We start from the raw sequence: 25787 nt of genomic DNA on the forward strand, positions 1-25787 counted from the left end.
CAGTCATCAGAAGACAGATTGTAGACAGCCTTCAGGAATTAAGAGAAGAGTTAGAACAAAAGTGATTCACAGAGCAGGCTAAACGAACATTGCCAATAGCCAATATAGCCAATGAGGGTACTTTTCTAGTATAGAAAAGAATAGTAGAAGCAGTGAGTAGCCAACTCTATCATGTAATCATTGAGAATATGTCTATATAACACTTAGAATGAAGGTAGGTATAGAATAGGTAAAATTCTTCCCATTTGTACATATTTTTTAAATCAAAAGTGCTTTCTTTGCAAATATCTGGAATTCTTTCAACAGGCCTAAAAAATAAGAAAAGTAGAAGAATCTTTTCTGCGCCTCATGTTTTTAAGTGACATTTTCCAAATTACACAGATTATTATTTTTTAAAAATTCTATAAAACTTTATGCCTCTTCACATCTTATGCCTATTTTGGCACAATTTGTTTCATATTGCAATTTCTTGAAAGTGATCCAGTTTTCAATATTTTAACAGAAGAATGGACCCTTGTCACTCTAATTTTCTACGTTGATCTTTCTTGCTAGTATTAGGTCACATTCCCACATATTCTGTAATATCAGTAACTTGCACATATGATAAATTCAGTCTTCACAAAAGAATTTCTCACAATATTTGAAAGAATGGCTTAAGAATTCCTTTGAAGAATAATGCAGTCTTTGATTATTTTTAACTTTCCCTGAGCTTTACTTTATTCCCCTTTTTCTTAATACTCAGAATTGAGAATGAACTGAATCTGACTGTGTAAAAGAAATCAGACGCAGAATTTTGTTTAAACTAGCAGTGATATTGTGGATTGAGCAGTAAATATAGATAAGAATGATTAAATATCTGGCTAATCAAAGAATATATTAAATACTGCATGGGTTTATATATGCCCTAGTGAAATGCTATAGATTTGAATACTTATGCAACCATAAGTATTAAAAATAAGGACCTTCCATCGAATGCATTTAATAAAGACTTATCACGAGAAAGAATTTTAACTCAGCCTATACCAGCATAATTTTCAATGTTTTCTTAATTTGCTAAGAATAATGATAATTTTTAACTGAGCCAATTCTTTACGTAGGAAAAAAAAACAGTTCAAAGTGAAAACTAGATTTTCTTTATCCTCCATTTTGCAGCTAAAATCAACTCAGGAATTAACTTAGGAATTGACTGAAAATAAAAAAAGAAAATGAAGCTTCTTTCCTCAAATCAGAATCACTTGATTGATTGGGGATTTGTAATGAGTTATAAAACCTTTCATCTCTAGGTCACTGATACAAACACTATCAAGATAAAGCATGACTAAAAGTTGCTGTAATTTGATGGATATTCGGTGACCCATGAGAATTTGCTAGTGGTCTGATTTAAAGTTCTAGAAGGCAAATTGCCATATCTTGTGACAGTTATATAATTTAATGCATTAGCCTTTAATAAGTAGTCCTTTGTACTGAACTGTCTGCCTCCAATATGGCAAGCCTCACAAGAAATTATATTAGGGATTTATGTACTTGCACATCTTATTGCATGAATAAATATATCACTCTATGATTTGTCCTGATTTGAATAGTATTTTAAGGGGGTTTTGTCATTTAAAAAACTAATACAATAAAATGGGGCCAATACATTGTTAAAAGCAATAGATGAATACTTCCGCTATGTTTTTCACATGCTAGGGTTAGATGGTAGCCTAGCTGTAAGTTAGCCACCATTTATTCTTCAGCTAAAAGTAGAGCAGGGCAAGCTAAGCATCTTGACATATCCGTTTAACCTCTGCTTTGTATCTAAAAGCTGAACATTTATCAACCTCCACGGCCTCAGCTCTTTGAATTGCTAAGAGTGAGCATCAGTATTCAAACATATGCTGTGGATAACGAAGATATTTTAGCCAGTTTGGTTTAGCAGCTGTTCTGTAAAAGTGAGATGAGTAATTTAATAAGCAACTCTCCTTGACTCTGATACTCTTCCCCCAGTGTATGCCAACCTCAGCCAGAAATGCAGCCTAAAAAGGGTTCACTGCTTGTGAGACATAAAGACAGGATAATGATTTATGCAGAGGACCGTCTTCCAGGCGCTGACAAGTGCTTACTGTCCTACACAAGTCATCACTGCTGCTCTAAAGAGAACAGATGGCTTTGCACACACCACTAACAAAGAAGGAATTCTGCACAAATAGCATGAAACTTCACCACTTTTCTGAACACATCTTGTCAGAACCAAGCAATAAAATGAACTTGCCAAATGCACATTGCCAAAATGCAACAAATGAGAACTTTGGCCTTGCTCCTAGGAAAACATAATATGGAGTAAAAAATATTTTAAGAAATGGATGAGAGCAAACTACCACATTTGTTATTTCCTGTATTGCACCAAATAGATGTTCCCACAATATGAAATCAAAGCAAACCCTTGGTGGATTTGGAAGATTGTGACTGTAAAGCTATCAATGTGAGGAAAAATTCTAGATTTGATGTGATGCCTAATGGTTTCTTCATTCATAAAATGATTAAGATGCTTCAGAATTCTCTTAGAAATATATAGCAGTTGTATATATCGGAAAATACAAAGAGAAATAATATACAACATCTTGATTAGCAATAATTTTTTAAATGTTTTATGTAATAATTTTATGTAATAATTGTTCAGGGAGTATACTCCCGAACAAGTACCCAAAAGTCTGCTCTTATTATAATACACCAATTAATTTTTGTTATATTTTTACCTTATAGCATATTTAGTGTAATGGGCTTTATAATATATGTAAACACTTATAGGTTTTCATGTAACTGTTACTCATAATGCATATTTATTAACAATTAGATCTTGGGAAAATAAGTATAGGTAGCATAACCAGTGAAAGGCCAATTTGGCAATGCATCATAAATCTCCATTGGAAAATGCAAACAACTATAATATACATCTATTTGCAATTGGAAATATTGAGATTTCTGTATTGCATTGTTCAAAAGAATATTGGACAATATAGCTGTGGTTTAAAGTGTGGCATTTTGCTGAGCTTTCAATTATTGCTGCCATATTTGTTGATCCCCACTATACAACATGCAGTGTATGGAACAGTGATTTTGACATCACCAATGAACTTTGTAGAAATTCCTACTCTCATGAACCAACCAATACTACTAAATCAGAATCTGCATTTTACCAAGATACTCAGCTGGTTTGCATGAATATTAAAAATTTGGAAGCATTACTGTAGTCCATTGGTTTCAACCTTGACTCTAAGAAGCATCTGAGAAGCACTGAGAAAGTAACTGTGCCTGAGAGTCATTCCCTGGTTGATACATCAGTCCGTAAAATAAGTGTGAACAATACAGTTGAGGCCTCTGCTCCTTTCAAAAATACAGTCTCGTATTTTGACCCTCAGCTATATGTGAGTTCATATGTATGTCATAACCAAACAATGATCACCAATAGACATTACAAATAAATGAGACTTAATGCTTCCATTGTAAAAGTCAAGTAGCTTTGTTGAAAATATGAGACAGTGTTTGATTTGGATCACGATCCCTTTTATTGAACAAAGATTCTGAAACAGCTCTCCTGTTCTTGGGCTGCTTAACAGTAAAAATAAACATTTCAGATATCTAAGCCACAAACTGATCTGCATGCCGTTATTTCTCCAGTCCCTATTTTTGTCAATATGTAAAAACATGCTTTGGTGGATATTTAAAATATTTTTACCTCTTTTTGTCATTGCTCAGCTGTATGTCAATACAAAGTAAATATACAGAAGTCTTCATGGAATTAGATAAGTAAGCTGGCCAGAAAAACAATACGGAACAGAACAAAACAAAACCCCATAAACATCAAGAAACCAGAGAGGAGTCCTGAAATACATTTGAAAATAATCTGAAATAACTGTTGATTTGTAACTGCAGACACATTGTTCCGACTCACAGCAGTCTGAACTGTGGCGCTTAATAAAACAAAAATGTCATCTGCTATGAAAACAATGCCATCATCTCTGAAATTCAACTATTATTGTTCATGTAGAATTAACTAGATTATAAATCAATCAAGTGGTTGACATTCTGGGATACTGGTGCAAGTCACATTATATTTTAAATATTTGAATTGACACATATGAATGTAAGTGTATATATGTACCTGTATGTGTATGTGTGAACCATAAAATGAAAACCAGGAGCAACATTTTATCTGTAACTGGGAATATAAATTACATAAGCTAAGCAATTGTCCATGCATTACCCCTTAATGTTTGTAGACAGAGTTACAGTCAATTCTTTTTTCATTTCAATCACTGGCATAAATAACCTAAAAATCACTTTCGGCAGATGTTTATGCAAGTTGGAACTCTTCCTATGAAATGAACGAGCTGGTTTTAAAGCTTCTCTGTGCTGCTTAAATATTCTGGAATGGGCATTATTTTTAGTCCTGACAACTGCAAGAGTCCTGCTGTCACTTATTCCATGTAACTAGAGTACCCCATCACCTGCAGCCTTCACTGTCCCATCTGCATTTCATACTAACACCGCTATTCCACAGATGCTATTTCTCCATTTCCAGATTCTATGCAATAGTTGGTGATTTAATTTTTGGTTGTAAATATAACCTTACCTGGTAGGATTTTTCCCATCTCACAGATAAGCTGAGGAAGTATAGTCATATCTGAATAGATCAGGTCAGACAAATTGCTGACAAGGCTCTCCTAGTCCCCACTGCAACACAAGTCATGTGTGTAGAAGCTGACAAAGCTTCCCAACCCCAGAATTTATTTATACCCCTGTCAGGAGTGTTGATTTAGCACAGGGCCAAACTTTCTCATGTATTGTTAAATAGGTTTGAGTCACAAGATGGAGAGATGATGGATACTGAACTCCCAACACCAGGTTTGTGTGATGTATTGGTGACAGAAAAGGCCCTTGGTCTTTAGAATTAAGTAACCTGTAAGTGGTAGACAAAAGTATAGTGATCTAGTTCAAAGGACTTAAGGACATGTGATTTACTGCCTTTCCCCTGATACAGAAGTGAAGACTGTTTGAATTAGGATTATTTTAAAACCTGACATTGTAAACAATAGTGCTGGTCAAATATTATTTGACCTTGGTGCCTTATGTACAGCTGTCAACTCATCAGAATATGATGATGGTTGTGGTATTTTTCACTACAATTAAACTTATTTCATTACAGAAAATGTGTGGCAAGACTCCAGTCTCCTCAAAGCCATTTTCTACTCTGGGCTACCCTATGTCTAGATCCTAGAATTGTGGTTGGAACATAATAGGCACTCACTAAATATTTACTGAACAATGTGTCTATAAGTACTAATAATTATTACGGATTCTATGTATGCTTCAGACAGTTCCTTCAAATAAAAGTCTTATACTTAAGGCTTTTATTATACTTAAAGTATAAGTAGAAGCCTTATACTTACGTTTAATGCTTTTATTTCTTCATCTCCCAGATGTGAGGAGAACACAGGGAATGTAACTTTTGGAATTATATTACAACTGCAGAGTTAAACTGTACAAAAGGTGGCAACATCATACTTCATCTCACGATAAATGATGCTGGTTCTCAATTTATCCACTACAGGGACAACAAGGTGCTTGACTTCACAAACACCAATTAGTCAACTGTCAGGCTGACAGGCTCCCCCAACAACTTTAATTTTAATATTCAATGTTCTTTCAGACAAATGCAAGTATTTTTATATGGGTAACTGTGATACTTAATTTTGTGTGTCAACTTAATTGGGTTGTAGGCTGCTGAGATACTTGGTTAAACATCTGGATGTTTCTGTGAGGCTGTTTCCGGATGAGATTAACATTTGAATCAGCAGATATTTAGGCACATTCCCTTCCCCAATGCAGGTGGGCCTCTTACAATCCATTGAAGGCCTGAGTACAACAAAGAATGAATAATAAAAAATTATTTCTGTCCATCTGGCTGTCTTTGATCTGAGATATTAGTCCTCTCCTGCTTTCACACTCAGACTCAGATTGGAACTACATCATTGGCTCTACTGGTTCTCAGACCTTCAGACCAAGGACAGCTATATCCTCAGCTCTTCTGAGTTTGAACTTCTCAGCCTCCATAATCAGGTGAGCTAATTCCTTATAATAAACAAATATGTACATACATACATACAAAAAACATGGACTTATGGACAATTTGATTTAATGATTTTTCAACTCTCTAATGATGCAAAAGCAATATACTTTCAGTAGAAATCATGCTGGGAGTACCCATATGATACGGTTTGGCTCTATGTCCCCACCCAAATATCATGTTGAATTATGGTCTTCAGTGTTGGAGGAGGGGCCTGGTGGGAGGGGACTGGATCATGGGGGCGGAACCCTTGCTGTTTTTAGGATAATGAGTGAGTTCCCATGAGATCTGTTTTTTCAAAGTGTGTGTAGCACCTCCCTCTTCGCTCTCTTTCTCTCCTGCTCTGCCATGGTAAGACCTGCTTTCTTCTCCTCCACCTTCCGCCATGATTGTAAGTTTCCTGAGGCCTCTTAACCATGCCTCCTGTGCAGCCTGAGAACTGTGAATCAATTAAACCTCTTTTCTTCATAAATTACCCAGTCTCAGGTAGCTCTTTATAGCAGCGTGAGAATGGACTAAAATACCATACAATCATCTTGTTTTTCACTTTTAGTACAGTTTTCAATAAATTACATGAGATATTCAGCACTGTTTTATAAAATATGCTTTGTGTTACATGATATTGCCTAACTGTTGGCTAAGTGTTCTGAACATGTTTAGATAGCCTAGGCTAAGCTATGATGTCCCATAAGTTAGGTGCTTTAAATGTATTTTTGACATGATATTATCAATCCACGATGAATTTGTCAGAACATGAATTCATAGTAAGTGGAGTGGTATATACATACATCCTAATGTTTCTGTTCCTCTGGAGAAACCTGCCTAATACAATAACTGGAGATAAATCCCACCACTTTTGCAAAGGATGGGAGGAACGAAAGGACCTGCTAGAAGTGAATTACGGAAACTAATAACAAACAGAAGAAACTAGCAAAATGAGAGAATAAAACAAAAGGACATACAGTGCTTAGAAAGTTTTTTTTGTTGTTATTTACTGTACTTTGAAATTGCCATCAGTTAAAAAGCATAACTTGAAATAATAGTTTTTTTTTTAACTCTTATAATATTATTCTACATACACATTGATACAAAATACAACTCTTGGCAAAAAATGCTTAAAATCTGTCCGAATCAATTTTTTTTTCTGTTTCTGCAGATATATTCCCTGTTTATTTTTTTAAAAGGATAGCAGTCACCCAAGAAAAACACATTTTTTTTTTTACTTGGAAGCTCATTTTACATTGTTTGAAGAAACAGCACTATTAGCATTTTAGGTGAAATCTAAGTCCCTATACCAGTCTGAAGAGAGCAATAAATAATACGTCACACTTGGCTTTACACTTGCCAAATTCAAGTTTCTGGATTTAATATTGTGAACAATATAATAGAATACAAAATGTTTTGCTTTCAGGGGAATTGCTTTTATTTCTTATTGTTATTATTATTGATACGGAGTTTCACTGTTGTCACCCGGGCTAGAGTGCAATGGCGCGATCTCAGTTCACTGCAACCTTCACCTCCTGGGTTCAAGCGATTCTCCTGCAGGGCAATAGCTTTTAAAAATCAGAATATCTCATTTCTTAAATGCCATTTGTCATTTTTTTTTTTCTTTTATGTGTGTTTGTGTGTAAAGTAAACAATCCGGAATGTACTGTGATGTATGTCAGTGGCTCCTTGATAAAGTTAATGAAGTGTGCCCTATGTTAAACTGTTAGATGTCTCTGCCATTGTATTACTTTGGTATGCTTTAAACAATATCTGCTATGGGTTGCCAGTTAATAGACAGGCAACTAACATACAAGCACTGCTATTGGGAGCAAGTTTTTTTGTCATTTTTTTTGTTAAAATTTTTTTTACTTGCTTGAGATCTTTGCTGAAGTGTTTGGTGAATATCAAAAAAATTAAATGGATGATTTATAATCCTTTGGGTATATGCCCAGTAATGGGATTGCTGGGTCGGTAATTCTAGTTCTAGATCTTTGAGGAATTGCCATACTATCCTCCACAATGGTTGAACTAATTTACACTCCCACCAACAGTATAAAAGCATTCCTATTTCTCCACATCCTCTCCAGCATCTTTTGTTTCCTGACTTTGTTTTATTTTTTTAATTTTTTATTATACTTTAAGATCTAGGGTACATGTGGACAACGTGCAGGTTTGTTACATATGTATACATGTGCCATGTTGGTGTGCTGCACCCAATGTAAACTCGTCATTTACATTAGGTATATCTCTTAATGCTACCCTTCCCCTTGCATCCCACCCCACAACAGGCCCCAGTGTGTGATGTTCCCCTTCCTGTGTCCAAGTAATCTCATTGTTCAATTCCCACCTATGAGTGAGAACATGCAGTGTTTGGTTTTCTGTTCTTGTGATAGTTTGCTGAGAATGATGGTTTCCAGCTGCATCCATGTCCCTACAAAAGACACAAACTCATCCTTTTTTATGGCTGCCTAGTATTCCATGGTGTATATGTGCCACATTTTCTTAATCCAGTCTGTCATTCATGGACATTTGGGTTGGTTCCAAGTCTTTGCTATTGTGAATAGTGCCACAAAAAACATATGTGTGCATGTGTCTTTATAGCAGCATGATTTATAATCCTTTGGGTATTTACCCAGTAATGGGATGGTTGGGTCAAATGACATTTCTAGTTCTAGATCCTTGAGGAATCGCCACACTGTCTTCCACAATGGTTGAACTAGTTTACAGTCCCACCAACAGTCTAAAACTGTTCCTATTTCTCCACATCCTCTCCAGCACCTATTGTTTCCTGACTTTTTAATGATCGCCATTCTATCTAGTGTGAGATGGTATCTCATTGTGGTTTTGATTTGCATTTCTCTGATGGCAAGTGGTGGTGAGCATTTTTTCATGTGTCTGTTGGCTGCATAAATGTCTTCTTTTGAGAAGTGTCTCTTCATATCCTTTGCCTACTTTTTGATGGGGTTGTTTTTTTCTTGTAAATTTGTTTGAGTTCTTTTAAGGTTCTGGATATTAGCCCTTTGTCAGATGAGTAGATTGCAAAAATTTTCTCCCATTCTGTAGGTTGCCTGTTCACTCTGATGGTAGTTTCTTTTGCTGTGCAGAAGCTCTTTAGTTTAATTAGATTCCATTTGTCAATGTTGGCTTTTGTTGCCGTTGCTTTTGGTGTTGTAGACATTACGTCCTTGCCTATGCCTATGTCCTGAATGGTACTGCCTAGGTTTTCTTCTAGGGTTTTAATGGTTTTAGGTCTAACATTTAAGTCTCTATTCCATCTTGAATTAATTTTTGTATAAGGTGTAAGGAAGGGATCCAGTTTCAGCTTTCTACTTATGGCTAGCCAGTTTTCCCAGCACCATTTATTAAATAGAGAATCCTTTCCCCATTTCTTGTTGTCAGGTTTGTCAAAGATCAGATGGTTGTAGATGTGTGGTATTATTTCTGAGGGCTCTGTTCTGTTCCATTGGTCTATATCTCTGTTTTGGTACCAGTACCATGCTGTTTGGGTTACTGTAGTATAGTTTGAGGTCAGGTAGCGTGATGCCTCCTGTTTTGTTCTTTTGGCTTAGGACTGTCTTGGCAATGCGGGCTCTTTTTTGGTTCCATATGAACTTTAAAGCAGTTTTTTCCAATTCTGTGAAGAAAATCATTGGTAGCTTAATGGGGATGGCATTGAATCTATAAATTACCTTGGGCAGTATGGCCATTTTCATGATATTGATTCTTCCTATCCATGAGCATGGAATGTTCTCCCATTTGTTTGTGTCCTCTTATATTTCATTGGGCAGTGGTTTGTAGTTCTCCTTGAAGAGGTACTTCACATCCCTTGAAAGTTGGATTCCTAGGTATTTTATTCTCTTTGAAGCAATTGTGAATGGGAGTTCACTCCTGATTTGGCTCTCTGTTTGTCTGTTATTGGTGTATAAGAATGCTAGTGAATTTTGCACATTGATTTTGTGTACTGAGACTTTGCTGAAGTTGCTTATCAGCTTAAGGAGATTTTGGGCTGAGACCATGGGGTTTTCTAAATATGCAATCATGTCTTCTGCAAACAGAGACAATTTGACTTCCTCTTTTCCTAATTGAATACACTTTATTTCTTTCTCTTGCCTGATTGCCCTGGCCAGAACTTCCAACACTATGTTGAATAGGAGTGGTAAGAGAGGGCATCCATCTTGTGCCAGTTTTCAAGGGGAATGCTTCCAGTTTTTGTCCATTCAGTATGATATTGTCTGTGGGTTTGTCATAATTAGCTCTTATTATTTTGAGATATGTTCCATCAATACTAAATTTATTGAGAGTTTTTAGCATGAAGGACTGTTGAATTTTGTCAAAGGCCTTTTCTGCATCTATTGAGATAATCATGTGGTTTTTGTCTTTGGTTCTGTTTATATGCTGGATTACGTTTATTGATTTTGCATATGTTGAACTAGCCTTGCATCCCAGGGATGAAGCCCACTTGATCATGGTGGATAAGCTTTTTGATGTGCTGCTGGATTTGGTTTGCCAGTATTTTATAGAATACTATTAACACCTCTAGTAAATAAACTAGAAAATAAACTAGAACTAAACTAGAAATAACTAGAAGAAATGGAGAAATTCCTGGACACATACACTCTCTCAAGACTAAACCAGGAAGAAGTTGAATCCCTGAATAGACCAATGACAGACTCTGAAATTGAGGCAATAATTAATAGCCTATCAACCAAAAAAGTCCAGTACCAGAGGGACTCACTGCCAAATTCTACCAGAGGTATAAGGAGGAGCTGGTACCGTTCCTTCTGAAGTTATTCCAATCAATAGAAAAAGAGGGAATCCTCCCTAACTCATTTTATGAGGTCAACATCATTCTGATACCAAAGCCTTGCAGAGACACAACAAAAAAAGAGAATTTTAGACCAATATCCCTGATGAACATTCACACAAAAATCATCAATAAAATACTGTTTCCTGACTTTTTAGTGATCACCATTCTAATGGACATGAGATGGTATCTCATTTTGGTTTTGATTTGCATTTTTCTAATGACCAGTGATGATGAACTTTTTCCATTTGTTTGTTGGCCCCATAAATTTCTTCTTTTGAAAGTGTCTGTTCATATCCTTCACCCACTTTTTGATGGGGCTGTTTGCTTTTTTTCATGTAAATTTAAGTTCCCTGTAGATTCTGCATATTAGCCCTTTGCCAGATGGGTGGATTGCACACATTTTCTCCCATTCTGTAGGTTGCCTGTTTGCTCTGATGATAGTTTATTTTGCCGTGCAGAAGCTCTTTAGTTTAATTAGGTCCCTTTTGTCAATTTTGGTTTCTGTTGCAATTGCTTTTGGTGTTTTAGTCATGAAGTCTTTGCTCATACCTATATCCTGAATGGTATTGCCTAGGTTTTCTTCTAGGGTTGTTACTGTTTTAGGTCTTACGTTTAAATCTTTAATCTATCTTGAGTTAATTTTTGTAAAAGGTGTAAGAAAGGGGTCCAGTTTCAGTTTTCTGCATATGGCTAGCCAGTTTTCCCAACACCACTTATTAAATAGGGAATCCTTTCCCCATTGCTTGTTTTCATCAGGTTTGGCAAAGATCAGGTGGTTGTAGATGTGTGGTGTTATTTCTAAGGCCTCTGTTCTGTTCCATTGGTCTGTATCTCTGTTTTGGCACCAGTACCATGCTGTTTTGCTTACTGTAGCCTTGTCATATAGTTTGAAGTTAGGTAGTGTGATGCCTCTAGCTTTGTTCTTTTTGCTTAGGATTGTCTTGGCTATATGAGCTCTTTTTTGCTTCCATATGAAAGTTAAAGTAGTTTTTTTCTAATTCTGTGAAGAAAGTCAATAGTAGCTTGATGGGAATCACATTGAATCTGTAAATTACTTTGGGGAGTATGGCCATTTACACGATATTGACTCTTCCTATCCATGAGCATGGAATGTTTTTCATTTTGTTTGTGTACTCTCTTATTTCTTTGAGCTGTGGTTTATAGTTCTCCTTGAAGAGGTCCTTCACATCCCTTGTAAGTTGTATTCCTAGGTATTTTATTCTCTTTGTAGCAATCATGAATGGGAGTTTGCTCATGATTTTGCTATCTGTTTGTCTATTATTGGTGCACAGGAATCCTTGTGATTTTTGCACATAGATTTTGTATCCTGAGACTTTGCTGAGATTTTGGGCTGAGACAATGTATCCCAGAACTTAAAGTATAAAAACAAAACCAAGCACTGCATGTTCTCACTCATAGGTGGGAACTGAACAATGAGATCACTTGGACTCGGGAAGGGGAACATCTCACACTGGGGTCTATTATGGGGAGGGGGAAGTGGGGAGGGATTGCATTGGGAGTTATACCTGATATAAAGGACGAGTTGATGTGTGCTGATGAGTTGATGGGTGCAGCACACCAAAATGGCACAAGTACACATATGTAACAAACCTGCACGTTATGCACATGTACCCTAGAACTTAAAATATAATAATAATAAAAAAATACATAAATAAAAACAAAGAAAAAGATTTAAGTCAACATATTGAGCAGAATAAGTAACAACAAATTAAATATTTTCAACAAAAAAGATTAAAAGAAGATGAGTTTAAGCCTGTTACAATGCACTGCTCTTCATCATATCTCAGATTCATAAAACATAAATCTGATTATGTGCTTTCTCTAAAGGAAGGTCACTTTTACTGGAAAATTGAAAAGTACCAGGATAATTGGTTAATTCAGTTCATATGTTTTTGAAGACGATAGATTGACATCCACTACAATTATCTAGATTGACATCTACAGCAATTATCCTTTAGATAATTGTATCTATGTATCCACACGTACATGGACGTTCTTAGAACTAACTCAATTCTATGTTCTTTCTTTTTTTGGTGCCTATTTTAAATAGTTTTATTTAATTCCACTTACAATACAGTGTTTATAAAGTGCAATGTTATTTCCTTCCCCTGTGCATGTTCCATATTCAAGTATTGAGAATGTCCAGTGACTTACTATAGCAGCTTAACTTTATAAAACTGCCACAGAATTTGCTGCAAATTTAGCTCTTTCAAATGTTTTAAATTTGTGGAACAATGCTATATCTATACTTGGGTTGGCTTAATCAACCTCTTCAATGGTGGGCCCTGAGGAAGCACCACCAGAGGGAGGAGCTCCACTACCAGGGAATCCCCCAGGTATTCCTCCTGGCATGCCTCCTGCACTCTGGTACAGCTTGGTGATGATGGGGTTGCAAACTTTCTCCAGCTCTTTCTGCTGATGTTCAAATGCTTCCTTCTCGGCAGTGTGATTCTTATCGAGTCAGTTGATAATTTCATTACACTTGTCCAAAATCTTCTGTTTGTCCTCATCGTTAATCTTGCCTTGAAGTTTCTCATCTTCGACAGTTGCTTTCATGTTGAATGCATAGGACTCAAGTGAATTCTTGGATGACACCTTGTCCCTCTGCTTCTCATCTTCAGCTTTGTACTTCTCAGCTTCCTGGAACATACGTTCAATATCTTCCTTGCTCAAACGACCCTTGTCATTAGTAACAGTAAGCTTATTCTCTTTTCCTGTATTCTTGTCCACAGCAGAGACATTGAGGATACCATTGGCATCAATGTAAAAAATGACTTCAATCTGAGGAACACCTCGGGGTGCAGGAGGTATGCCCATGAGTTCAAACTTGCCAAGCAAGTTGTTATCCTTGGTCATGGCACACTCACCTTCATAAGCACACCTGAATAAGCACACCAGGCTGGTTGTCAGAATAGGTAGTGAAGGTCTGTGTCTGCTTGGTAGGAATGGTGGTATTACGCTTGATGAGAACGGTCATGATACCACCAGCAGTTTCAATACCAAGGGAAAGAGGAGTGACATCAAAGAGCAGCAAACTTGAACATTTTCAGACTTGTCTCCAGACACAATGGCTGCCTGGACAGCTATACCAGATGCAACAGCTTCATCAGGGTTGATGCTCTTATTCAGTTCTTTTCCATTGGAAAAGTCTTGGAGAAGCTTCTGAATCTTGCGGATAAGAGTAGAACCACCAACTAGGACAATATCATGAATCTGTGACTTGTCTAGTTTGGCATCTCGAAGGGCTTTCTCTACTGGGTCCAGGGTTCCGTGGAAGAGGTCAGCATTCAATTCTTCAAATTGGGCATGGGTAATGGAGGTATAGAAGTCGATTCTTTCATAGAGACAATCGATCTCAACACTGGCCTGGGTGCTGGAAGAGAGTATGCTTAGCACATTCACAAGCAGTACAGAGGCGTCTAACAGCTCTCTTGTTCTCACTGATGCCCTTCTTATGCTTGCACTTGAATTCAGCAATAAAATGGTTGACCATTCGGTTGTCAAAATCTTCTCCACCCAAGTGTGTGTCTCTGGCTGTGGACTTGATCTCAAAGATTCCATACTCAATAGTGAGGACTGACACTCCGAAAATGCCACCTACCAGGTCAAAGATCAGCACGTTTCTTTCTGCTCCAACCTTTTTGTTTAAGCCATAAGCAATAGCAGCAGCCGTTGGCTCATTAATAATTCTTTTTTTTTTTTTTTTTTTTTATTGAGGAGGAGTCTCACTTTGTCTCCCAGGCTGGAGTGCGGTGGCGCGATCTCGGCTCACTGCAAGCTCCGCCTCCCGGGTTCACGCCATTCTCCTGCCTCAGCCTCCCAGTAGTTGGGACTACAGGCGCCGCCACCACGCCCGGCTAATTTTTTGTATTTTTTAGTAGAGACGGGGTTTCACCATGTTAGCCAGGATGGTCTCGATCTCCTGACCTCGTGATCCGCCCACCTCGGCCTCCCAAAGTGCTGGGATTACAGGCTCATTAATAATTCTAAGTACATTGAGACCAACAATAGTTACAGCATGTTTGGTAGTCTGACGCTGAGACACATTAAAGTAGGCTCGCACTGTGACCAGAGCATTGGTAACAGTCTTCCCAAGGTAGGCTTCTGCAATTTCCTTCATTTTTGCCAGAACCACAGAGGATACCTCCTCTGGATAGAAGCTTTTGGTCTCTCCCTTGTATTCTACTTGGACCTTGGGCCTGCCAGCATCATTCACCACCATGAAGGGCCAATGCTTCATATCAGACTGGACAACAGCATCATCAAATCTGCATCCAATCAGATGTTTGGCATCAAAAACTGTGTTAGTGGGGTTCATTGCAACTTGATTCTTTGCAGCATCATTGATCAACTGTTCAGTGTCCGTAAAGGCAACATAGCTTGGAGTGGTTCCGTTTCCCTGATCATTGGCAATTATCTCTACTTTTCCGTGCTGGAAAACACGCATACAAGAGTAGGTGGTGCCAAGATCAATACAACTGCAGGTCCCTTGGACATGGTTGCTGGTGTGTAGGCCTGGCTCCGATAAAGAAGAAAGCCACAGGAGCCCCCAGAGCTGCAGGCAAATTTAATGAATGTTCGGTGTTCTTTCATATCAAAGTATGGCAGTATTTTTACAGAGTATTTGTTAATTCATGTGTTTATTTGAGGTCACATGTTGCTGAGATGATTTATAATTTTTCACTCCTGCTGCCAAACTTAGTTTTAAGAATTTTTTCCACTTTATCTTTGCTAGGTTTTAGCAACTTAAGTTATGTTCATCTCTGTGTGGGAATGTCTGTTGTTCACTCAGCACTATTTTCACCCCCTCCTACACTCTTCCCTGGGGAACACAGGGTAATCCCTTTTAGTTGTGCTGTAAATTAGGCTTTGCTGATGAGAGGCATTGAGAGCCATCATTCCTGCTGGTGCAATGGCTCACCTGTTAGGATTACACCTTTAATCCTAACACTTTGGGAGGCCGAGGAGTGTTGATCGGGGACACTGGGAGTTGGAAACCAGCCTGGTCAACATGGTGAAACCTCGTCTCTACTGAAAATACAAAAATTAGCTGGGCATGATGGTGGGTGCCTGTAATCCCACCTACTTGGGAGGTTGAGGCAGGAAAATCTCTTGAACCCAGGAGGCGGAGGTTGCAGTGAGCCGAGATCACGTCTTTGCACTCCAGCGTGGGAGACAGAACAAGACTGTCACAAAAATTTAAAAAAAAAAAAAAAAAAGAAAGCCATTATTCTTTAGTGCATTCTCCAGGTAGGCAAGTACTAGGAGAGCTATAGACATTAGATGTGAGATTTTGCTCTATGTTTCCAGATGAGCAAATTGTTCATTTTGGCTCTACCGGCAGCTGAGATAGTATGCCAGGTGTTTCTTGGGACTTGGATTCCCCAGCTCTTCCAGACTACCATGCAAGCTTCTAATTGTCTGTATTGTATTTCTTCCTATTAAATACACCCAGAGTGTTATTTGTTTGCCTGGCCTATATAGTGCCTGTTTTAATATTTACATGTAGGTTTGAGATCTAATATCTTATTATCCTTCACATTAGCATGAAACAGGCTTCAGATACGTTTACTCCCTGCTTTTTCCATGTTTTTATGGCTAGCTATGATATCTTGACAAATGGTAAAATTATCAAATACCTGTAATAGAATGCTTACATTTAACTCTCGTGGTCTGTTTCAATTGAGGTGCCAATATCCTCTATGAAAGTCCAAAATAGACAAATCAACATGCATAGCTAAAAACAACAACAACAACAAAAACACATCCAAACTTATCTCATGACTCTCAAGCATTGCTTTCTTTTTCAACTAACATTTAAAAAATCAGAAAAGCTGAATGATTGTGGGAGGCTATTTTGCAGAAAGGAACACACTGATATTTCCATCCCATCTCCCAGGAAGGAGAAGGGAGTGATACTCCTCCCTTCAGTTAAAGGGCAGCGGGATTCTCTAGAGTTTCAGCAGCTCCATCTGCATTTGGGATCATTCTGGTCTGTGGACTTCTAGTAGGGCAGGGCCAAGAGAGTCTTAACACCCTGGACTGCCCTGATACTCCAGAGTGGTGAGACAAAAGGTATGTTTTCTTCATGACTCAGATACATGCCATGTAGGAGGGAGTAATCTGGGGAGCAGTTATCTCCTGTCCTGTCCAATAAGACTACCTAGATAGGTGGGAAATCTCAACAAAAAGAGGCTGCAGGGGGCTACCAGGTGCCTAGGGCTAAGGAGTGTTGTACGTAACCACTTTCATTAAAGATGCAGAGATGTTTCCATTCAAAATGAGATAATTGCAGGAGAGAGGAGACTAAGAATGAGATTTCAAAAGAAACGTTTGCCAGATTCTGTGAGAGTGCATCCAAGTCATAATGGGACCCAATCAAATAAAAGGTTCCCTGTTCCCTTTCCTGTGGCTGGTCCCACTTTCCACTTAACCAACACTGGTGCACAGATATACTAGCTAGCTAATTTGGGGGACGGAGTGAACAAAAAGGAAAATAAATGCAAGTCACTGAACCCAACAGTCTGACCTTTAAATCTTCTTGTCTTATGGAGTAGAGTTTCAAATTCAATCAAGTTCTTATCTTAAAAGGGAGGAAGATTTTACATTAAATAAGATTCACAGTATTGATTCACATCTTGGACTGAACATTTAATGTCCTGAAGTCAGACTTCTTGAGACAATGAGAATCATACATTTGTTTATTTCCTATAAGAGAGCAGAAAGGCCAACCCATCTATAGGAGCTTCCATAAAGGAGCAAGTCAGATTATACTCACCAAATACTGTTTAAAGAGATGATGGGAGACAAAGTTTAGTTGAAGTTTAGGTCACAATTCGTGTTTTATATAAGTACAATTTAATGATATATTTTACATCCATAATACCAGATAAAAGCATACTATCAATGATTGGGCAGGTAAAAGATGCAAATTGTTATCAGAATTCTCTGTTGAATCTTGATTTAATCCCTTTTTTGGTCTTCAAAAGAGAAGAATTAATCAGTTATATTAAAGAGGAGTTATTCTCTCAAAGCAGGTTGTGCTATTTTCCTCAATTCAGTCTATAAGAAGGAGCTCCCAGTGCAGGAATCTGATTTATGAAACTCCTTATTTTCTTAAATAAAGAAAAATAAACTAGTGACTTTGGAATCAGGCAGACAAAGCTCTGAGTAATTATCGACATAATTAAAGTTTTAAAGTTTCACTTTCCTAAACTTAAACTAAAATGGGGCAAGGGATATGGCAAGAAAGAGAGAGAGAACCAGTATGTATTTTATATGACGTTATCTTGAGAGTTAAATTAGCCACTCTTGTAAAATTCTCAAAATACAAATGAATTTTAAGTTATTTCTACTTTATCCTCCAGTCACATAGAAACAAACTGACAATGGGGTCTCTTTTAATTTGAATTGTACACATCACCTTCTGGTGCAGTTTAACATTTAGATAGGGTGTAGATTGCCATCCATCTTTAATGCACGGAAAATAAGACATTGTAAGTAGCTCCTGTTGAATTAACTGGATGAGAATAGAGCTACAGACCTTTCATAAAGTGTAAATTTTAAAAAGACCCCAATACAAAACTAAAGCTAGACTTAAAACTAAATTGAACATAAATTAATAACTTTGATGTGTCAAAAGAAATTGAAGTTTTGATCTGAAAGAAACAATTCCCTATATGTCAGTCTATCAATATATGGCTACTAGATTTACTATCAATGCCAATTATTTTCAGGCCCCCAATTCCTGAAGATGCGTCACTTCTCTTCTTTTTCCCTAAATCAGTAAAGCTGGAAAAGTAATGCATTTTACTGTTGTTTCCCTATATCTTAGTATAGGAAGTCATTAAATGTTAAATGTATTAAAAAGCTGCATTTAAATTATGACCTTTACTTATAAACCTCAAATTCCATTCTTAAAACATTAATGGAATGAGGAATTCTGCTTAGATAACAGTTGAATAACTGAGAAGGTTTCTCCTTAGAACGTTATTGATTAACTCAGACAATACAATGTTCTTTTAATATTGAAGATTCTACTGAAATTGCCATTTTTCCTAGCCAGGCTGAGGCATCATTTTGAGATCTGATAGGAGTGAGCATTAATTTTTGGAGTTGGAAATTGAGATATGTTTTTAATTTTTCTTACTTTCATTTCTTACTATTAGAAAATATTCATAAGGCTGAAATTGAGTAGTGGGGTTTGCTAAGCACGGGGATACTTTATCAGTCAGTTTGTGGTTGCTCCAGTACAAAATTAAAACAAGTTCCAAGAGTGCATTTGAGTTCCAGTTTCCTCAATTTAGGAGGAGAAGTTAAGTTATTCATTGAGTTACTATAGGGCATATAGTCTACATTTATTGGAGATACAAGAAAAAAGTACAGTAAGAGCCCCGCAAAAGATATACAACTGAAATACCAGGGGAGTTATGGGCACATAGAATGGGTGTAGGATCAGAGGACATGAAAGATATCCTTGTTTATTTAGTTCTTTGCTTATTTAGCTCTTTGGAAAATTCCTTTCTGGTGTCTACCATTTAACAGACACTGGAATAAGAATTGAAGCTACATTGATGAATAAAATAAAGCTGTTCCTTACAAGACTGTCTCAGAATAACTACCACTTGGCTGTGTTTCTTAACCTGTAAAATAGAACTGATCGGAATTCTCAGTTTCTAGGTTGGTTGTGAGGAGTAAACTGGATAATCTATGGAAAAGGTTCTCTGTAGTGCCCAGCACTGTGTAAATATTAGTTGTGCATTCTGTTAGTGTGGTAAGAGAGCTTAAATTGCTCTCTGAAGGGCAGTGTGTGAGGAACTTGCCAATCGTCAACCTCTACAGATTAAACTTTATATAATTTATGTGGGTATTAATATCTAAAGATAATATTGGCACATTAGACCTAATATTTTCATAATTTGGATCTCAGATAATGTCTTGTCCCTAGGGTTAAACATCTGATACGGTTTTAGAGCCATCTTTATGACTATCAGTCAGCATTGGTGGCATGCTACTATAGATATAGACGGTTAGAAACCTTGGCCACATCTATGTTGATTCAAGTTCCTTTTAGAAATAAATCAACATCAGAATCTTTTGTTTTTAATGCATATCATCCTTACAAAATAACCTGGAAATTGGGAGGGAAAATGTAGTTACTCTATGCTTGACAATTAATGAGAAATTTATACACTATGACGTACTTTTGAACAAACATATCCCGTTTGTTTCCAGGTAACCTCATGATTAAACTAGAAAGCTGCCTTGGCCAGACCGGAGTTGCTATAACAATCCCAAATCACAATGGATTAATATCATTAAAGTTTATTTCTTACTCATGCAAAGTCCAATGTGGATGTTCTTGGTCAGACGTTCTACAGGACATCTCCATCCATCCAGGACATCCAGGACATTCTCATTTATCCTTCAAGGGGTGAACTAGGGAAGGAGATAATTTCATGTATTGGTTCTGGGACCACTTTGACTCTTTCCATCTTCCACTGAGTCGTTTGCCTCCTGCTACTAAAAAATAAGTATAAGAAGAATGTGTATTAGTATATCCTCCATAGTGCCAGAACTGGAAATGCACTATATAACTTCTGCCCATATTCTACTTGCCACCTGGCCCCAGCCAGCTGATAGGAAACTAAAGAAATGGAGTCTTTTATGTGCCAGGGGAAAAATGAAACAGTCCAATCAAATTATAGCATTGCATCTATCATAAAAGTCCATTATTACAACTATATTTGAATTTTTAGAAAAGTACACCAAATTTGTCATTATCAATACCTGAAACATTCTCTAAATAAACACCTCACATCTGTTTACTATAATTTATAAAAACTAATACAAGGGATGGCTAGAATTTGTGATTATGAGATTTCTTTCTCCAAATGTAAATCTTAGGCTTTAACAAGAATTGGGCAGCACTGATTCTAAAAATACGTTTCCACATATCCCTTTCTTCATCATTCCTGGTAGAGTGCACAAGATAATAATATTCTTTAAATAACTTTTCACTTACACTTAATCTTGAAAAGAAGATTTGTATACCTGAACTCAGGTGTTTTCATAAAATGAATATAATCTCATTTTGTTGTACTGAAATTGAAAAAATACAACTACAAAGGAAACCTCTTTTCTTTTCAGCCATAATGAACTTGAATAAACATAACATTCAGAAGGTTTACTGGTGATTTCTTTTCCTGAAATGGTGAATAAAATACATTTCATTGTGATCTGAGTAAAATTTCATGGGATGAAGCTTATTGTACAATAAACACACTTAAATTTCATTGGGTCTTTTCAAATTGTTATATATCTCTCTATACCTGAGACAGTCTATAAAAAAAAGCAATATGGCAATCATTTATAATTTCAAAATTATTTTAAAGTTGATAAATAATAAACTGCCGGACATGTGATGTAAGGTCATTTATATTAGGTTAGTGCAAAAGTAATTACATTTTTCCCATTTAAGGTAATATTTGTGACAAGAGGTTATTTTAAGTTTGTGTTAGAAAACCTCTCGCCTCAACATCATAATCAGAGCAATGATACTATGAATCATATTATCTTACTCAGACTGCTTCAAATGTGAAACAGTAAAATGCTAGAAAATGTCATGACAGTTATATGGCTAAATATGGTAGAATCTAATAATTTTAAATAAAAGATAATCAAATATATTTCATGTGCAATAGACATACAATTGGATAGCATTATGAGGCAGATGAGTAATTCATTAAAAAGTCTGGTAGAAATGAATTTAATACATTTTCCTTTGGATTGTCAGCATTGTGGTTAATCACAGAATGCTTCTAATTCTCCCCAATTAGTATATCTGTGTTTCAGTCAAGAAATTGGAACACTTTCTTTATGTAAGAAAAGAAATATGCCTAACAAAGGATTGAACAATAAATAACCCTCAGTCCCGAATTTTTATGACAATTTTATTTTATTAGTACATCCTCCAATAGGCTAGGAGTCACTTGAGATATTAGTAGCAGTATCAGTTCATTTGTGTGTGTGTGTTGATGTAATTTCAAACTTTACGAGAAATGACAAGTACAGTACAAAGTAGTCCCACAAAACTCCTTGCCAAGACATCCCATTCAAATTTGGCAAATGTCCCAATAATATCCTAAAATAAATCTAATCCTGGATCATTCCTTACATTGATCATCGTATCTCTTTAGCTTTGCTTATTCTGAAATAATTCCTCAATGTTTCTTTGATTCTTATGACCTTATATTTTTGAAGACTAATAGGCCAGTTATTTTGTAAAATATTCCTCAGTTTGGGATTATCTGATGTTTTTTCACGATGAAATTCATGTTATGCATTTTTGGCAGGAATATCACAGAAGTAATTCTGTGTTTTTATCATTGCCTGTCAATCTATCACATTCCTGGGAATATTGACTTTAATCACTCAGTTATACTAGTGTGCTAGCTATCTCTGCTGTGATGTTACACTTTTCCTCTTTATAATTGATGAGAATTCTGGAGGGAAGTATTTTAAAACTATGCAAATATTTCAATGTTCATCCAACTTTTGTATACTAGTGATAACAACCATAGATGTTTGAGTAAATTATTACTAACATGATTGCCAAATGGAGATTTCCTATTTCGATGATTCCTTCTACACCTACTTTTCATTCTATTTTGAATATATTCTCTCTCTCTCTCCATTTATAATTAATTTGTTTTATTCAGTTATATGTATATCACATTGTATATATCTATATATTGTGTATAATATTATATGTAATAATAATGCAAGTACAACTGGTTAACATACACCTGTTAAATCTGTGGAGGCTCATTAAAATAGCTAATATTCATATGTTGGTCCCCATGATCCAGATAAGTCTCCCTGTATTCCACACACACACCACTGTATATTTCATATAACTTCACATGGACATAATCATTTGCAAAAATTTTAGCCATGAAACAGACAATTTCCCTAAACATATGAGGCTAACAAGGTTGATGGTAACCATGCTGCAAGAATGGTCCTTTTTGACTTAACCAAATTTTGCATAAATGAAGCACTCCAGAACCAACCAGGATTTCTACTTTGATGAATCAAGAGGTAATCACCAATAAATGACTAAATCAAAATGAATTGCTGAGTATCCACAAAATGATGTTTAAAACATAGCCCTTGAAGACAAAGCTAAAATTTTTCATAGAATAAGCATGTAAGCTGTTAATTTTGCAACCTTTTTCATTTTGGCAATTGAACTTACTAAATTTATTTAAAGAGATTTTCATAAATAGTTTTAAATTCTTTCCAGCTGAAATATAATACTCAGCATCTCTGAATCATAGAGATTTTAGAGGATATTTTAAGTAAAAAAAAAAAGTGAACTGTTAAGTAAACTGAGAAACTAAAGTTTATTTCCAAATTGCATAGCACTGCACTTTTTAAGACAACACAAAGTTATTATGTTATTAAGTATTTTATAATAAAAGTTATGGGTGAATTAGAAGTGCTTATGTTACTGGACGGTCTTTGTTCTTAGAGCTTCCAAGATGGGGTGGGACCTTTGGAAAATGGGGTAGGCTGCTCCCAAGATGGTGGCAAGTCTTTTGTTCTCTGACCTGGGGTTCTTGGCCTCACAGATTCCAAGGAATGGAATGTTGGGACATGCGGTGAGTGCTATAGCTCTATTAGAAGCCATGGGTCATGGAAGAGAACCTTGGAACCCAGCAACCAGTGTTCAGCTTGATTAAGACGAACCTGGGCACTCAGCTATGCAGGAACAATGGTGAGCCTTTAGCCCGGTTGGGAGTGGCAGTGGGCGCCTGGCTGCATCAGGAGCACAGCGGACACCCTGTCGGATCTGGAGGGATGGATGTCAGAGGCGGGTCTATGATGACAGTCATCAGCAGTGGCAGATGGCGAGTGAAAGCTCAGCTTGAGTCGGAACAAACATGGACCAGAAGAGTGTGCAGTTGCAAGATTTAATAGAGTGAAAACAGAGCTCCCATACAATGGGAAGGGAGCCAAAGGGGGTTGCCACTTCCTGCTCCAATGCCTGGGTTTATATCCAGATCATTGTCGCTCCCCCTGTGCTCTCAGATGATAGATGATTTGACTATTTCTTTACCTCCCGCTTTTAGCCTAATTTGTATTTTAGTTAGCCGTCTTTACTACCTGATTCCTCAGGTGTGAGCTGAGTTACAAGCCCCATGTTTAAAGGTAGGTGCGGTCACCTTCCCCAGCTAGGCTTAGGAATTCTTAGCCTAGGAAATCCAGCTAGTCCTGTCTCTCACTTATTCCACTAAGATTCACTTTATTATTATAATTAAATAGATTAGAAATGTTTGTACTAAAGAATGCCTTTCCCGAGGCACAGCGGACACCAGGACTCCAAGATGGCATCAGTGGTACCAGTGAAGGACAAGAAACTTCTGGAGGTCAAACTGGGGGAGCTGCCAAACTGGATCTTGATGCGGGACTTCAGCCCTAGTGGCATTCTCGGAGCATTTCAAAGAGGTTACTACCGGTACTACAACAAGTACATTAACGTGAAGAAGAGGAGCATCTCGGGGATTACCATGGTGCTGGCATGCTACGTGCTCTTCAACTACAGCATTTCCTACAAGCATCTCAAGCACGAGTGGCTCCGCAAATACCACTGAAGAGGACACACTATGCACCACCCCCTGACCCCATGACCTTGGCCTGAGCCCCTCCGTGAGGAACACAATCTCGATCGTTGCTGAATCCTTTCATGTCCTAATGGGAATTAACCTCCAAATAAAAGATGACTGGTTAAAAAAAAAAAAAAAGAATGCCTTTCCCTTTCATTAGATTCTTCAGAGGTGAAAGGAAACCTGTAACATTGCAAATGCCACGCTAGACATTTGACTAGCCTTCTATGGCTAGACTACTTGCCATAAAGAAGACCTTACAGAAAAACAAGAGGCTTGGGAAAAGTAGAGGTGACTCGGTAAAGAATATGAATATGAATGAATATTCATGAATGAAAAAGAGTGAATATGAATGAAAAAGAAGCAAAAAACCAATAACCCTTAACTTGTTCCAGAATAAATGTTCTATTAGAGCAATTTCTTTTTTTATCTTCTTCTCAGAAGTCAGTCTTGAAAATCACACAATGAGTATTAAAGTGTAAAACTTATGGTGATGAATATACACTTGTGTAGAGAATCACAAATGTACATTTGGTTGTTATTTCATTACATATGCAGAGATCTCAGTTATGTGCACTCCAACTGGAGAATGTTCTTCATTGATTGATTGTAACCACAGAAGGAAGCTTTCCAAGAGCTCAATCTGAAGGAATTTCTACTCAAATTTACATCAAGATAGTAGTTTTTATCTGTATTTCGGAAACTTTATATAGATAAAATATCATATTATTGTGTTATGCTATCTTGTCAAAATATGTAGATTAGACAAAATATTTGTTAACATATGATGGATATACAAGAAGGCTTACACACACACACAAACATGCACACATCACAGTATACCAGTAATTTGTTTATATATTTTCACTAGATAAACTAGTTCAAAATATATAACATGTAAATTTTAATGTATTTTATGTATTATTTATTGTTTTATTAAAGTTCTTAAAGATAGTGACTATTTAAAATTTGTTCTACCATTAAGCTTAACTTATACTACAAGAAAGTTGTTTGTAATTTACATTATACTCTAAGCTATACTTTATGTAGCTTTATGTAGCAATGGTAATTCCCAACCTTGTATGCCAAAATTCTGTGCATGTGGTTAGTAGCTTACTAACTTATTATTGTTAATTTTACGCATATATTAACACTGCTATTGTGTGAAACGCCTTCAAAAACACTGAAATTGAAT

At 36.7% G+C, this 25787-nt stretch overlaps 1 protein-coding gene and 1 pseudogene across 3 annotated transcripts in view; one reads left to right on the forward strand and one right to left on the reverse strand.

Annotated features, from left to right (window-relative positions):
• Window positions 1-24730, forward strand: part of LOC126949611 (ATP synthase subunit f, mitochondrial-like) — a 739455-nt gene extending 714725 nt beyond the window's left edge. For both annotated transcript variants that reach the window (XM_050782167.1, XM_050782166.1), the window contains exon 2: window positions 24289-24730. In XM_050782167.1, the coding sequence (XP_050638124.1) occupies window positions 24314-24580 (267 nt within the window). In that variant the 5' untranslated portion in view covers window positions 24289-24313 and the 3' untranslated portion in view covers window positions 24581-24730. The remainder of the gene's footprint in view (window positions 1-24288) is intronic.
• LOC126949610 (heat shock cognate 71 kDa protein-like) lies at window positions 12954-15473 on the reverse strand (annotated as a pseudogene). Its single transcript, XR_007723861.1, has 2 exons — window positions 14893-15473; window positions 12954-14598 (listed from the first exon to the last, which is right to left on the reverse strand). The product of XR_007723861.1 is annotated as a heat shock cognate 71 kDa protein-like (transcript).
• Window positions 24731-25787: the final 1057 nt, after the last annotated feature.

Source organism: Macaca thibetana, chromosome 3 (assembly GCF_024542745.1).
Source record: "Macaca thibetana thibetana isolate TM-01 chromosome 3, ASM2454274v1, whole genome shotgun sequence".
NCBI classification, from domain to species: Eukaryota; Metazoa; Chordata; class Mammalia; order Primates; family Cercopithecidae; genus Macaca; species Macaca thibetana.